The sequence below is a fragment of the Onychostoma macrolepis genome, chromosome 25, assembly GCF_012432095.1.
Source record: "Onychostoma macrolepis isolate SWU-2019 chromosome 25, ASM1243209v1, whole genome shotgun sequence".
Classification (NCBI taxonomy): domain Eukaryota; kingdom Metazoa; phylum Chordata; class Actinopteri; order Cypriniformes; family Cyprinidae; genus Onychostoma; species Onychostoma macrolepis.
Window position 1 is genome coordinate 4,029,169 of NC_081179.1, and position 15,498 is coordinate 4,044,666.

Consider the following 15,498-nt stretch of genomic DNA (forward strand, 5'->3'; position numbering starts at 1 on the left):
TGTAGAAAAAAAGTTTTAACTGTTTAAATTAATGCACAGATATGTTTTTTACAAGTGTGCAGTTTACAATGTATACAGTTCGAATTCTGTGTATAAATATGTCACTTATGACATAAAATAAATCATGAAATTACAAAATGAAAAAGGGAACAAAAATATCAAACCCTCATTTTGTCCATCTGAAACTTAAATAAAATAATTAAATTTAAAATATATATTTTTTATAAATAGTATATAAACTAAAATGACAATAAACAGTACGTATGTGTATGTAAATATTATACAAAATTATAATATTGTACGAATCTACCCCAGCCTGACTTTTATGAAAAATACTCTGAGAACAAGTTCAGTTCAGACTTTTGTCTCAAGGCCTTATAGTCAGTGACAGATAACCCTTTCCTGTGTGACAACTAGCCCCGGTCTCCTCTAATATATACAGTATCAATGTACCATAACCATCTCTGTACATAAAAAATGCATCATATAATACAGATTCAAGACAATGCAGAAGAGTTCAGAGTGACGCTTTCAAAAAATAATTAAGTTAATGGATAAACAGACACCTCAGGCAGAATTAGACTAAGTGGGTTGCTGGTTAATCCCGTTTTGACGACAAATATGAGCTGATTATGTTGAGATTATTAAGCATGAATGCATTTTAAAATTGGAGAGTATCAGAGTTTGACCTTCTGGGAACAATTAGATTGTTGTTATATAAAGAAGCGAGGCCTGCTCCCTCTCTCCCTAAATCTGCTTCGTGTTCCACGTCTGTCATAATGTATCCAGAATTACCGGAGAGAGTAGAATAGAATTTTAAAATAACTTTTGGGAAACAAAAGAATGTGATGGAGACTTTAATATTAATGATATTCAGAGCACAAAGATCATAGCAACCTTTTTTTACGCTGCCTTCAGCAGTGAAATATTTCAGTATTGTAAGTCACAGATATATTGTATTTTTGATAATCAATTGTACAGCTAGACTGCCATCTGCTGGGTGGACAGACACTCAGAAATATCTTAGAATCAGATAAGAGCCAAGGTGCCACAAAGAGCAAAAGACAGTCTTATTAAATTTAGATCATTTTTAAAAAAGGGAAATATTTCCTTAAATGTCTTACCAATAATGATTCCTTCTTTACTGGGGCTGTTAAGCACAAAGAAAATTAAATAAATAAACAGATCATTCAATATTATATGAATCAACTTATATTTAATTATTGATCAGTTATTATTAAATTTAAATTATAATTTGTAAACAATAATGCCAATAATCTTTCACTGATCATGGCTTTTAAATGGTTAAAATCTCGACATTCATTTCACCTTTGAAACACATCAAGATTACTGTTTTTATTCAGCAGTTTTGCAAAAACACTGTCTTTAAGATTAAAATTTGCAAAGTTAACGCTATTGCAAAGGGCATGGGTTTGATTTTGGCATTGGTTGGGACATAACGGCAGACAACATTTGTTTGATCAAAAAAATTATTGCTAGGGACAATCTAGTAGTCGATGGATATAGGGACACGTCATAGCGTCTCTACTAAATTCTACGCCTTTGAAAATCATAACAGGCGATGTCTGACTTTGGAAACGTTTTCTTTGTATTGTTTGACTACTCAAAGAGAATATAGGAAAATATAACTTAATTAATTTGTGTTCCCTGCCAGCTAAATTTTACATAAATAAACAAAAATCTGGTTCTAAACCTCTCTTTTCTTTATTCAAAGTTGATCTAGACAAGTACATGGAAACTATCCAGAGTTCTGTTAATCCTAAAGCAATCAAAACTGCATATTCATCCTATGTGTCTTTTTAAGATGAAAAAAAACAAAAAAACATGGTTACTATAGTAAAACCATGGTAACCACAGTTTAGCCATGGTATTTGTAATAAAACTCTGTTTTTGCAAAACAAAAAACATGGTTACTATACTTTAGCCTAGACTATAATAAAACCATGGTTAAAAGTGATTTGTATTTACTCCGAAGTCCCGATCTGAATCAAAGGATTCACGAACACGCACCGAAGTCCCAATCTGATTCAAATGATTCACGATCCGTGCTCCGAAGTTCCGTTCTAAATCAAAAGATTCGCAAGCCATCATTTCGGATCGGACTTTGGATCGCAAATCATTAAATTTGCAAAATGATTTGCGAACCCGCTCCAAAGTTCCGATCTGAATCAAAAGATTCGCGAACCATCATTTCAGATCAGGTCTTCAGAGCGCAGAGCATAAATCATTAAATTTGCGAAATGATTTGTGAATTTGTGAAATGAAATGAAGTTCAGATCTAAATCAAATGATTCGTGATACACAAAGAAATCACAAACCTCCACCAAAGTCCCAATCTGAATTAAATGATTCGCAAACCTGCACCAAAGTCCTGATTTGAATCAAAAAATGTGCGAACCCGCACCGAAGTTCCGATCTAAATCAAATGATTCACGATCCACACTTCTAAGTCCCGATTTGAATAATGATTTGTGAACCATAATTTCAGATCAGGACTCGAAGCGCGAATCGCAAATCATTCAATTCACGGAATGATTCGCGAATCCGTTCCAAAGTCTCGATCTGGTTCAAATGATTCGCGAACCAGCTCCGAAGTTCCGATCTAAATAAAATGATTCACTATCTGCTCTCCGAAGTCCCCATCTGAATAATGATTCACGAACCATTCGTTCGTAAACCATCATTTCAGATCAGGACTCAGAGCATGGATTGCGAATCATTCAATTAGCCAAATGATTTGCTAATCCACTCCAAAGTCCCAATCTGAATCAAATGATTCACAAACACACCGAAGTCCCGATCTGAATCAAATGATTCATGAACACGCACCGAAGTCCCGATCTGATTCAAATGATTCATGATCCGTGCTCCGAAGTTCCGTTCTAAATCAAAAGATTCACAAACCATCATTTCAGATCGGACTTTGGATCGCGAATCATTAAATTCGCAAAATGATTTGCGAACCCGCTCCAAAGTTCCGATCTGAATCAAATGATTTGCAATCCGTGCTCCGAACTTCCGATCTGAATCAAAAGATTCGCGAACCATCATTTCAGATCAGGACTTCGGAGCGCAGAGCACAAATCATTCAATTTGCAAAATGATTTGTGAATTTGCGAAATTACTTGCGGGTCCGCTCCAAAGTTCTGATCTGAATCAAATGATTTACGAACCTGCTCGATCTAAATCAAATGATTCGTGATACACAAAGAATTCACGAACACCCACCAAAGTCCCGATCTGAATTAAATGATTCGCAAACCTGCACCAAAGTCCCGATTTGAATAAAAAAATTTGCGAACCCGCACCGAAGTTCCGATCTAAATCAAATGATTCACGATCCACATTTCTAAGTCCCGATTTTAATAATGATTCGTGAACCATCATTTCAGATCAGGACTTGGAGCGCGGATCGCAAATCATTCAAATTCACGGAATGATTCACGAATCCGCTCCAAAGTCTCGATCTGAATCAAATGATTTGCGAACCTGCTCCGAAGTTCCAATCTAAATAAAATGATTCACTATCTGCGCTCCGAAATCCCCATCTGAATAATGATTCGCGAACCATCATTTCAGATCAGGACTCGGAGCATGGATTGCGAATCATTCAATTAGCCAAATGATTCGCTAATCCGCTCCAAAGTCCCGATCTGAATCAAATGATTTGCGAACCCGCACCGAAGTTCCAATCTAAATCAAATGATTCACGCTCCGACTCTGCCCATGTATGAAATGTGTGGTTTTCTAGCATATTTACTTTAAATTCTCAGGTTATATCAATGGTATGACGTATTGCAGATGTGGCCAAAATTACAACAACAGTGGTATATTTAATTGTTTGATCAAAATTACTGCTAGGTACAATTTAGTAGTCGCTGGATATTGGTAAGGACATGTCAGGAGCATCCCTACTAAATTCTGCACCCTTGGCTAGTGCACTGCAAAAGCAGATTTTTTTTTGTTGTTGTTGTTGTTGAAGGTTATTGCAATAAGTTTTACAAGAAAATATGGTTATTTTATATTATTATTTGCCATTTCTTTGTAATTAATTGTGAAATTTGCTATCAATTTCTGAGTGAAAATTGCTTCAAAGGAAATCCTACACCAGATTTTTTTTCAGTGATGTGAAAACAACATGACTCTGATGTTGCTGCATTTGATGCACAATTCTAAGTATGCAGTTCATATTTCCTTCCAAGGCAATGTTTTTATAGCTCAGATAATTCAATAGAGATCTCAATTATGTCTTATTTAAGCATCAAATTTCTCCTAACAGTCTTGGGAGTCAGTAGTTGACATACAGTAAGGCTACAGAGCTATAAAATGAATGTGGAGAGCAGCTCAGATCATTTGATCTTCTCTAGAAGAGAAACATGAGATTACTGGAGCCTTTTTCTCATGATAAAATTTTGCAAAAGCCTCAATTTTTTTCTCAATCCTGTCTAGTAAAGCGATATCATTTGTGATTTTTCTTTCCTGTGTGTTGAAGCGTTCCTCATACACTCACAGTAGTTGTGGTGGTGAACACTGTGAGGTTGGGTTCTGTACATTATGTGAATGTTAATAATGATGGTGGAAACAATTTGATTTGATGTTCCCTCAAAGTCCAGATATGGGGAACCAATCAAAGCAACCTGTGCAAGCCTTACATAGTGCATTAATAATACACAACTAAAAATATATCATGCTATTATAATATTTTTCTGTTGGTCAGCTCTAGCGCAATTTCGCCTTCACGCGAAACTCCCAATCGTGAGCATTATAACATAGATAGATTATTTAAAACCTTTCAAATGTCTTATTTTTGTAAATTCATCAGTATACATTACTGAAATGGGTGGAAATGTTCTCACTATAGATTAAAATGTTCTTAAAGTGAAAAATTTATCATTGGTAAGTAAAAAATAAATAGGAATTTTACTGAAGAAAACGTGTATTGGATCGTTTTTAGAAAAATGGCCCATGCATTGGTCTTGATAATTCTCAGAAGCCGTTTACTTTATAAAACGCAGGATGTGAGATATCATGTTATCATGTTTAATTTTCTGATGAACAGTAGAGGAAAAAGGAGAGTGTGTTGTGCAATATCATTATAGAAGCAGTTTATGAGTAACTGGTTAAATCCATCTAAGATGGTCAAGGCTGGTTTTTGCACACCACTCTTAGAAATAAAGGTTCCAAAAGGGCCATGGAAGAACCATTTTTGGTTCCCCAAAGAACCTTTTAGTGAACAATTCCTTAAAGAACCTTCTTTTCTTAGTGTGAAGAGCATTTTAATAATCTCTCTTAAAATAAAGTTTTTTTTTAAAATTATTATTGGCATTGATGAACCTTTCAAATCCATGGAACCTTTCCATTTCACAAAAGGTTCTTTATAGTGGAAAAATGTTCTTTCTTTTAAGAAAGGTTCTTTGGAGAACCCAAAATTGCTGCAAAAAAAAAATATTTTGCACTCTTTAAAATAAAGGTGGTTTATATACTGGGTTTCAAAGAAGCTTTCTGTGAACAGTTCTTAAAATTTTTTAACAATCTGAAGAACCTTTTCCACTATAAAAAACAAAACAAAAAAAACCTTTTGTGAAATGGAAAGGTTCCAATAAAGAACCTTTATTTTTAAGAGTGTGGAATCTTTATTTAATTAATGCATGGAAGCATAGATATACCAGTAAAGAACTTTTGTTCTTGGGAGCACTTGTCAGCTTGAGCAGCTTAAATCTTAAGTGTTTTTTTTTTCTTTGATTTCTGCAATATTTTGAGAGGATATGTTGTGCAATATTTGAGAGGATATGTTGTGCAATACTTTAATGATAAGGCTCTCAAAAACTGTAACTCATACAGAGAGAAGATGGCACTGGCTGTGACGGTTTTCTTTTTATTGATGCTCCGAATCAACACAAGCCTGTTTCTCGCACAAGAACCTCTCTATGCCTTTGTAACCAAAGGTGACCAGGCTGTGCTTCAGATCCCCTGCATGGATAAGGTCGCAGACGTCACTGTTTATAGGATAAATCCAGACAAGTCTCGTGTTGTGAGCAATTACTCCTTAAGACATTCTAACACTGCATATTTCCTAATTAATATTTCAGAAAATCAAGAGTATTTCTCTGAATGCAGAAAGAATGGGCTGCTTATGGAGAAAAGACGCTTTCTTGTGATAGTTTGTGCTCAGAAGGAGGAAAAAGAGAAAATGAATTATCTTCATGGTGAAACTGCGCGCATCTCCTGTCAGAAGTTCAGTTCCAATCATGGAGAAACTCTTCAGGTGTTTCAGAGTTTAAAACCATGGGATCTCATTTGGGTAAGTGAAATGATTCTGGATACCAGCGTATCTCTGGAGATCATTCCAGATGCACTTAGGAGCAGAATGAAAGTCCTGAACGGAGGCTCTTTAATTCATTTATCAAAAACCTCAAGTATGGACAATAGAGTTTACAGTTGTTTGGTTTGGAGTGACAATCAATGCCAAAACCACAAGAAGATTGAACTATACATTGAAACGCAGGACATTTTCCTCGGCTCAGGAGAGAGTTACACTTTGCCCTGTTTAGTTAAAGGTTCCCCATCAGAGGACATATATTGGCTTACTCCCAGTCGATCAGACGACGAATTTCATGAAATGTTGAATGCGACACAGACCAATAACTACTCTTTGGTCATTCCTCACCTCTTGCCGAGCGACACTGGAACATACGCCTGTCATTCACAATTAGAGAAATTTAATGAAGCCAACATTTTTGTTTGTTCCATTCTTGATCCCATCAATATCACATTTGCTTTGGGTGACAGTGTTGATTTGATGTGCATTTTCAATCTGTCATACTTTCCCAGAGTACAGTGGTACAGGGAGTACAATCAAAGCTCAGAATATCTGCTAGTCGACAGAAAAGATCATTTTGTTAAAGAGGACATGAAGAAGCGGCTGAATGCCTCCGACCCCAATCACATTACCATATCAGAGCTTTCGATCCAGGACGGCGGCTCATATTGGTGCAGGGTTTGGGAGTTATATGACATTCCCAGAGGCTGGTGTTTCAGTCGCAGAGTTCACTTAATGTACGTGACACCTCAACTGGACACTTTCTATTTTGTGTATGCATCTCTGATGAGCCTAATGTTGCTGGGGATGATCTCTGCGGTGGTTTTTGTCATGATAGTAAGCAGGAACAGACGCACACGGGAACTTTGTGATGACAACTAATCACTAGGCATACAGTGGGGTCCAAAACAAGTTCATATTGTATATAACTAGAAAATATGTGTTGTTGTTGTTTTAAAAAGTTAAAAGAAATGCATTTGTAACTCACTTATGTTTAATACTAGTTTGTGAGTCGAGTGATCATCACACTCTTTGTATTGCGTTGTATATGTTGTTCTTGTAGTTTCTTGGATGGGCAGAATTAATAAAATGTATCATAATCCATAAATGAGCATATAGCCTAGGCATAGGCTACAGTATGTTAATTAGTTAAAAACCGTAATTGTTATATAAAGTTTTTTTTTTTTTAACTGTGACAAAAGGTTATTGTTTTTTATACTGCAAAGAAAAAATGGATTGTAATAGCTACACGTAACATTAAAAAAAAGCAAAGGGAAAATATACACAGGTAGACGAAGGATGCCTCAATCAGCAACAAATATAAGATCATAGTCCTTAAGAAATTTGTTGTTCTTCTTATTATTTATGAGTTTATATAATCTCAGCCAAGAAAGAATTTCTTGTGAAAAAATTAATAATAAAGAATAATTTCTTTCAAAGAGTTGAAAGTTAGTTGGATAAATATTATGCAGTAGCCTATTTTAAAATGTACGTATTTTGTTAGAAATTCATTAATATATACCAAAGTCTCTTTTGTATATACATCTCTTATGTTTTTTCTTTTGATTTATTAAGTATTATTATTACTTATTGAACTGTATTTTTTTTTTTTGTCTTTATGTATTTTTTTCACTATTATATATTAAACTGTTGTTATTCTGAATACATCGATTAAAATAAAAAGAGAAAAAAGCATTCAACGCGTGTTTTCTACATGTTTTATGAGGCTGACACCTCGTAGCTAGGAAACAGGCTTCCGTTCTCAGCGTACTTGGTTACAGCGGCGCAGCCAATCGGTTTTCACGATTGGAATGATTGACGCGTTGAGTGGGCGGGCTCAGAGGGAAAGAGGCGGAGCTTGACGGAGGAAGCCGCTCTAGCACATCAAGCAAAACAAAAGAGATTCAACGGAATATTGTGCTATTCAACGGACTAAATGGTGAGTTAGTTAAACGGATGACACGCTTATGTATCTAATTTAGCCGTTTAAACGCATTCATCTGTTTAAAGTCTGTCGAAATGTGCAGCTGTGATTTAAAAACAGGCTGGAGCCGAGTTAACACAGAGTTAATGTAGTAGTTCAGTTCTCTTGAAACTTGTTTACAGGCTCTGTTTTAAAAGTAACGTAGTTTAGTTGCCATATCATTAAAAACCTTTTAGAAATATGCACAGTAAACCATAAATGTCTGCAGCAGTCCAAAACAAATGATACTGCTACCTTGTTTTTGGACATGGTACCTTGTTATTGTTATTTATAACTTATTGTCTATTCTCTTTATTATTAGTGTTTTTATTACCTTAATTATATGTATGTCTGCACTATGTTTGTACTTTCTGTACTGAAAGCTTCAAGCTCCTAACACCCTGCTAAAAAAAAAACAATAGAAGCCCAATAGAAACCATCACAGAAATTCAAATGTTTTCCATTAATTATAAACCATTAGCTTTTTTCAGTAAAACCATTACAAAATTCCTTTTTGTAGTGTGTTTTTGGCATTTTTCCAATAGGATTTAACATCCCACCAATAGAATCCATCACATACCAGTAGACACCATTATAGTTTCCATTAAAACCAATACAATTCCCATTATAACCATTAAAACATTACATTTTCTATTGTGTTTTGGGCAGGGTTCTATTGTTTTTTTCAGCAGGGCACCAAGACGAATTTCTTGTGTGTGAAAACACCCTTGGCAATAAAGCTCTTTCTGATTCTGATTCTGATTAATAGTGTGTTTAAGTGCCAATGTAAATACTATGGTGCATATATAGAAGTACTATGGTATTGCCGTCATTGTATCCATGTAACACCACAGTTCTTTCTTGTAGGGGTCTCCTGGTTTCTCTGTGTCCTCAGGTTTGCTGAAGATGTCGACCTTTCCATCTTCTTCCTCCAAGAGTCTGACCTCCACTCCGCTCAAGTCCAGACCCAGCGGCCCGGACAGCATCCTGCAGCGCAGCAGGAGCCTGGAGTCCACCGGAGACTCGACGTCCTCGCTGCTGTCACCCATCTATCATGACAGCTTTGAGCTTTCAGAGGAGGAACCGGAGTCAGATCAGCCTCGGCCCGTTCACAACATCACCGTCACGTTAAGTGAAGACGGCGCACCAGGCTCTCCATACAGGTGAGCAGTGCTGAGTAAAAGAAATACAGACTTGCACTATAACAAACTAGCACACCAGTCATCTCTAGTCAGAAAAACTAACTTATTTGCAGGGATGAGGTGGACACAACAGGCCTGGAAGACAGATCGTCAAACGTGCAGTTCAATCTGAGTGCTTGGGAGCAGTGGATTGTGGATAAAGCCAAAGGGGAGCGTATCAGAAAGCAACAAAAAGCCATGGAGGTACAAGGCACTGCTGCAAGAGTAGTAGGATATTTTATGTTAATATCATTATTTTCAGCAGTTTTTTTAGATACATGGACATTTTTATTTTACTTTTATATGCACTACCATTCAATTATTTTTTAATAAATAAATTAATACTTTAGCAAGGATGCTTAAAGTTTATTAAAAGTGATGGTAAAGACATTTATAATTTTACAAAAGATTTCTATTTCAAATAAATGCTGTTATTTTGAACTTTCTATTCATCAAAGCATGCTGAAAAAAAAAGAATAATGACAAAAATATGAAGCAGCACATCTGTTTTTAACATTGATAATAATCGGACATGATTCTTGAGCAACAAATCAGCATATTAGAATGATTTCTGAAGGATCATGTGACACTGAAGACTAGAGTAATGATGCTGAAAATTCAGCTTTGCATCACAGGAATAAATTACATTTAATAAAAAAAAGTGTTATTTCAAATTGTAATAATATTTTCACAATATTTCTGTATTTACTGTATATTTGATCAAATGTCAGCATAACTCAGCAAAAACAGTCTTTTGAACAATATTGTCTATTTCATAAATAATAAATATTAATATTATTTGTTTTACTTATTTTTCATTTTTATTTCAAGTTAATAATTAAAAATAAATAATTTCTTTTTTATTTTGCTTTGATTATTCAGTTTGTGAAAATCAATAGTTTTTGTCATAGTTATCACAGTATATGGTAAAACCCTGGTAAAATATGCATTAATTAAGGTCTATATTTCAGGAGCTCACGCTGAAGGAAAAACAGAAAGAGGAGGAAAAAGTACAGCAGAAGAAGAAAGTTGTCAACGACTGCAAAATTCAAGAGTGGCTGCAAATAAAAAGAGAACAGGTAACGATCTCTGTGAAACTCCCAGAATGAGCAGTAATTGTCAAATTAAAGTTGAGATTTTCTGGCTATTTTTAGAATGGGGTCTGATCTCCTGAAGCCCCTTATCGTGATTTTACTGTGGTTTTGTACTTAGGAGAAGAAAGAGAGAATGTCCAAAGAGTTTCAGAAAAGCAAAGAACAGCTTCAAGAGGAGAAAAAACGTGCTGAGATTGAAAAGAAAGCTCAGGAGAAATATAAGGAGTGGCTGCGGAAGAAGAAGCAAGAAGAAATGGAGAGAAAGCTAAAAGAGAAGGTGTGTCTGTCTGGCGAGAAATCATAGAGAAAAGAGCAGCGTGGAGAATTTTTTCAAAACATTATTCCCATTGAATATCATGAGGGTGTGTAAATGATCATAGAATTTACAATTTTAGCTGAACTATTTCTTTAATAGGAAGAGGCGGCCAGAAGAGAAGCAGAAGAGAGGGAGCGCAAAGAAAAGGCAGAGGAAAGCTTTAAAGAGTGGCTTGAAGGTGTAAATACAAAAGGAAAACTGAGCCGACAGTCATCAGCATCCTCAGCCGGTGAGTGAGCAACAAATTCCCATACCGTTTAATAACTTCAGTTTTATTCTAGAATCTGTAAAATGATCATAAGAAGGAGCAGGTGCATCCAGACGTTTGACTAGTAGCAGATTTGTGCCTCACACACTGAAAAATGTGTGGAAGCTTATTTGTGACCCTGGACGACAAAACCAGTCTTAAGTGTCAATTTTTCGAAATTGAGATTTATACATCATCTCAAAGCTGAATAAATAAGCTTTCCATTGATGTATGGTTTGTTAGGATCGGACAATATTTGGCTGAGATACAACTATTTGAATATCTGGAATCTGAGGGTGCAAACAAATCTAAATATTGAGAAAATCGCCTTTAAAGTTGTCCAAATGAAGTTCTTAGCAATGCATATCACTAATCCAAAAATGAATTTTTGATATATTTACGGTAAGAAACTTACAAAATATCTTCATGGAACATGATCTTTACTTAATATCCTAATGATTTTTGGCATAAAAGAAAAATCTATAATTTTGACCCATACAATGTATTTTTGGCTATTGCTACAAATATACCCCAGCGACTTAAGACTGGCTTTGTGGTCCAGGGTCACATTTGTGACACACACAAAAAAAAAGGTAATTGCTATTTTTTGCAAGTTTACATCTCACAATTAAAGGGGTCATGACATGAGAATTCAAATTTACCTTGAGCTTTTGGCAGATAAGAGGCCTTTGTACCGTTAAAAGATCATGCAAGCTTCATAGCTTAAAGCAACGGCTCGTTTTGGATCCGAGGGGCAAGGTGACGTCACCCGGGTGGAGTTCAGTCACTTAACGGCTGACACTTTTGATTACACTGAATGCGAGTGTCATGTCACTGTATACAGTATACAGACGCGTGTTTGCTTTCTGACACAGTCCACGCACTCGAGTCTGTCGTCAGGACAAATGGAGTGAAAGAACGTTTGCTTTGATGTGTTTGGTTTAAACAGCTCGTTTACATCTTTGTACAAATATCAGAAGGATCCCAGCGTAAGGAGCAAGTGGATAGTTTATTTTGTTTTGTAAACGAGGCACAGTGTCTTGATGAGTTCACAAAGAAACAGTTGTTGAAAGATGAAGCGGTACTAGATCTGACTGCTGCTGCATCACAAACCGAAAGTAAATGATTTCATGATGCTTTGTCTGGAAATGACTGTTTTATTTTGATTATGTTGTCAAAACACTCGCATGCAATAGCAAAGGGGCATTGATACTGTTTCCTATGCAATGACGTCAGCCAATCATAACAGTGGCTGATTACTGAGAAGCCTTAAAGGACACGCCCCTTAAAAACAAGTCATTTTAGAGAAAGGTTCAGAATGAGGGTTGAAAATAATCATTTCCCCACATATTTATTTGTTTGTTTGTTTTTTGCAAAAAACTTTATTAACATTATAAGTAAACCTCAAGGAATTTATTCAAATAATTAAAAAAAAAAATCCATGTCATGAGCCTTTTAAAACTTTTTTGAGATATAAACTCGATCACAATTACTTTTTTATTCCGTGATGGAAATAAGCTTGACGTTTTTCTTGCTATTGTGAGTTTATATCTCGCATGCTGACTTTTTTCCTCACAATTTTGAATTTATATCCCATGTTCTGACATTCTGGCCTTTTTTTTTTTTCTTTTCTTTTTTTTTAGAATTGCGAGAAAAAAAGTCGGAATTGTTGCTTTTTACATTTTTTCATGAAGTTTAACTTTCTTGCTGTTGCTAGTTTATATCTAATTTTGAGTTTATGCATCACAATTCTGACTTTTGTTTTCTCATAATTGCGGGAAAAAAACCCTCAGAATTGTGAGATATAAAAATAATTTTTTTTGTTCTGTGGTGGAAACAAGCTTGACTTTTTTCTTGCTGTTGTGAGTTTATCTCGCAATTCTGAGTTCTCAGAACTGCAAGAAAAAAATCCTTAGAATTGTGAGATAGAAAGTCCATAATATCAAACACAAATATCCACACTGTAGATTCTGCCAAATATGCAACATTGAGATTCAAAGCCCTCTAACTCTAGCAATCTAATAATTCTATTCTTAAAAAAACAAAAAAACTTGCCCCTTTTAGACTTGCATTTACTAACTGCTTGTTTTCTTAAAAACAAAAAGCAACAACAACACTAGCTTCTCTATTCTTTTTGTATTCTATGTATTTGTTTTCTTTTTATTTATTATACAATTAACAAAAAGCAAAAAAAAGGCCTCTAACACTAGCTTGCTATATTATTATATAATTCTTATATTCTTGTATAATAAAACAAAAACCTTGCTGCGTGTACTGCGTTATGCTATCTGAGACTCGTCATAGCACTTGCATAAGATTGCTCTTTTGTTGATTTTGTTGCTTCCATTGTCCTCATTTGTAAGCATCTGCTAAATGTAAATGTAAAATCAAACATAATTTGATCACTTTCAGGCAACTATAACAATGTGAACTATCCAGCTCCGAGTTACGTCAACCCCATTCCCTGGAAACCCATTCACGTTCCTCAGCAAGAGCAAACACCCAGGAAAAGCTCGGCCCGTAAGAGAACGCCAGGACCACTAAAGAGCCAGTCGACCCCCTGTCTCACATACAGACCTAAAGACACGATCAGCTTCACTCGTAACAGAAGGTGACACTGACCTCTGCTGGTCTGGTATTACTTCGTCTAAAGACTTGAAGCATTTTTGTCAAGCAGGTATTTCACATTCAGAAGACTCGTATCATTTGGCATAAGAAAAGATCCCCCAGGAGGCAATTTGTGTGTCTGCAGGCCTGATGTTATTTCTGAGATGGATTTATCAGTCTGTTATGATTTTGACTTGTATATTTTTTGTATATTGTTTGCTAAATAGGGAATACAGATGATTTTTTTTGTCCAAATAAAAGATCTTTGGAAATACAGTAATTGCAGTATTATTTGAGTTAAATGGTTCCATCCAAACATTTCAACATATCCATCTGTTTAAAGAGCTCTTTGTTAGCTTTTAGTTAGATTTTTTAATATTTTTGAAAGTCTCTTCTGCTCAAGGATGCCTTTTTTTAATCAAAAATACAAAACAAATAGTAATATTATGAAATAATAGTACAATTTAAAGTAAGAGTTTATTTTATTTGAATGTATTTAAATATAATTTATTCCTGTGATGCAAAGCTGAATTTTAAACTTCATAACTTCGATCTTCCGTGTCACATGTTCCTTCAGAACTCATTTTAATATGCTGATTTGATGTTCAAGAAATCAATGTTAAAAACAGCTTTTTCTGCATAATATTTTCATGGAAACTGATTTTCAGGATTTTTTGATGAATTGAAAGTTCAAAAGAGAGGTCAAAATCTTTGTAACAGGGTAAATATCTCTACTGTCAATTTTGTAAATTGAATGCCTCCTTAATAAATTAAAGGATTAATTTATCTACATCTATTTTAAATGACATGTACACAGCATATTTGTATTACCTCAGTTTTTTAAGTTACTCTATAGAATATTTATGCTAAAAATAATAATTTGTTACACTGCAAGACCGCCAATTATGGAGTAGGAGATCTACTTACATAAAAATGAGGAATACATTTTTTTAAAATAAAAATATGACTAAATATTTAAAATTTGTGGAAATGATAAAAAATAAACAAATTATTTTGCACGTTCTGCTAAAATGTTGGTTTTTAGTATAGAAAAATACCAAAAACCACTCAAACCCCTTTGGTTCCATATATATATTTATTTTTTGGTATGGTCAAATACTCACATTTCCTTTAAAAAATATGAAAAATAAAATAGTCCAGTTACACGTTTACATTTCGATATCATTTTGCATAATGCATAATTTTCAAAACAACCAGTGTTTGTACTCATGGTAGACTGCCATGGTGTAGTTTAACAAAAGACTTTTTCTGAGTCAAACAGGAGTCATTATTAACTGGCTTATCTGCATTTCCCCGAGTCAACTTGTGACCAGACACAAAGACCTCTGACCTCTGGACCGGGCCGAGAGCCAAATGCACCCCTCACACAGATGTGTGCATTGTCCGGCGAGCAGCGGTGCCTCGTGTTCACTTCAGCTAATGACGTGAGTGTGAGTGTGTGTGGGTGTGCATTCACAGTTTACACACATTACTGTAGATTTCAGCCCTCCACGTTCTCATAAACACACTTTACTGGAGCAGACATACTGTAAGTGCCACTGCCTATTCTTTCTGTTGTTTATAAGACTGACTGACAGACTGATCTGGAGTTTGTCTCATTTGTTACGACAGTCAAATGTGACCTGTGATTGTGTGCAACAGAGCAAGACGGCGTACGGCGGAGTGAGTTATGTGTTTATATCCTGTTCTGCTGAGCAAAGGTCACCTTTCAAGACAGCTGTGCTGCTTT

At 35.2% G+C, this 15,498-nt stretch overlaps 1 protein-coding gene across 3 annotated transcripts; it reads left to right on the forward strand.

Moving 5' to 3' along the window:
- The first annotated feature begins 8,114 nt into the window (after positions 1-8,114).
- On the forward strand, positions 8,115-14,024 carry ccdc34 (coiled-coil domain containing 34). Of its 3 annotated transcripts, none has more exons than XM_058767455.1 (7): positions 8,115-8,279; positions 9,199-9,466; positions 9,559-9,712; positions 10,456-10,563; positions 10,697-10,855; positions 10,994-11,123; positions 13,554-14,024. In XM_058767455.1, the coding sequence occupies exons 2-7, from the start codon at positions 9,210-9,212 to the stop codon at positions 13,754-13,756; spliced, it is 1,011 nt and encodes a 336-aa protein (XP_058623438.1). In that variant the 5' UTR covers positions 8,115-8,279; positions 9,199-9,209; the 3' UTR covers positions 13,757-14,024. The 3 variants fall into 3 exon arrangements, with proteins under 3 accessions (XP_058623438.1, XP_058623436.1, XP_058623437.1); XM_058767453.1 differs by having other exon boundaries at positions 8,116-8,279; positions 9,171-9,466; XM_058767454.1 differs by having other exon boundaries at positions 8,121-8,279; positions 9,171-9,466; positions 9,559-9,688.
- Positions 14,025-15,498: the final 1,474 nt, after the last annotated feature.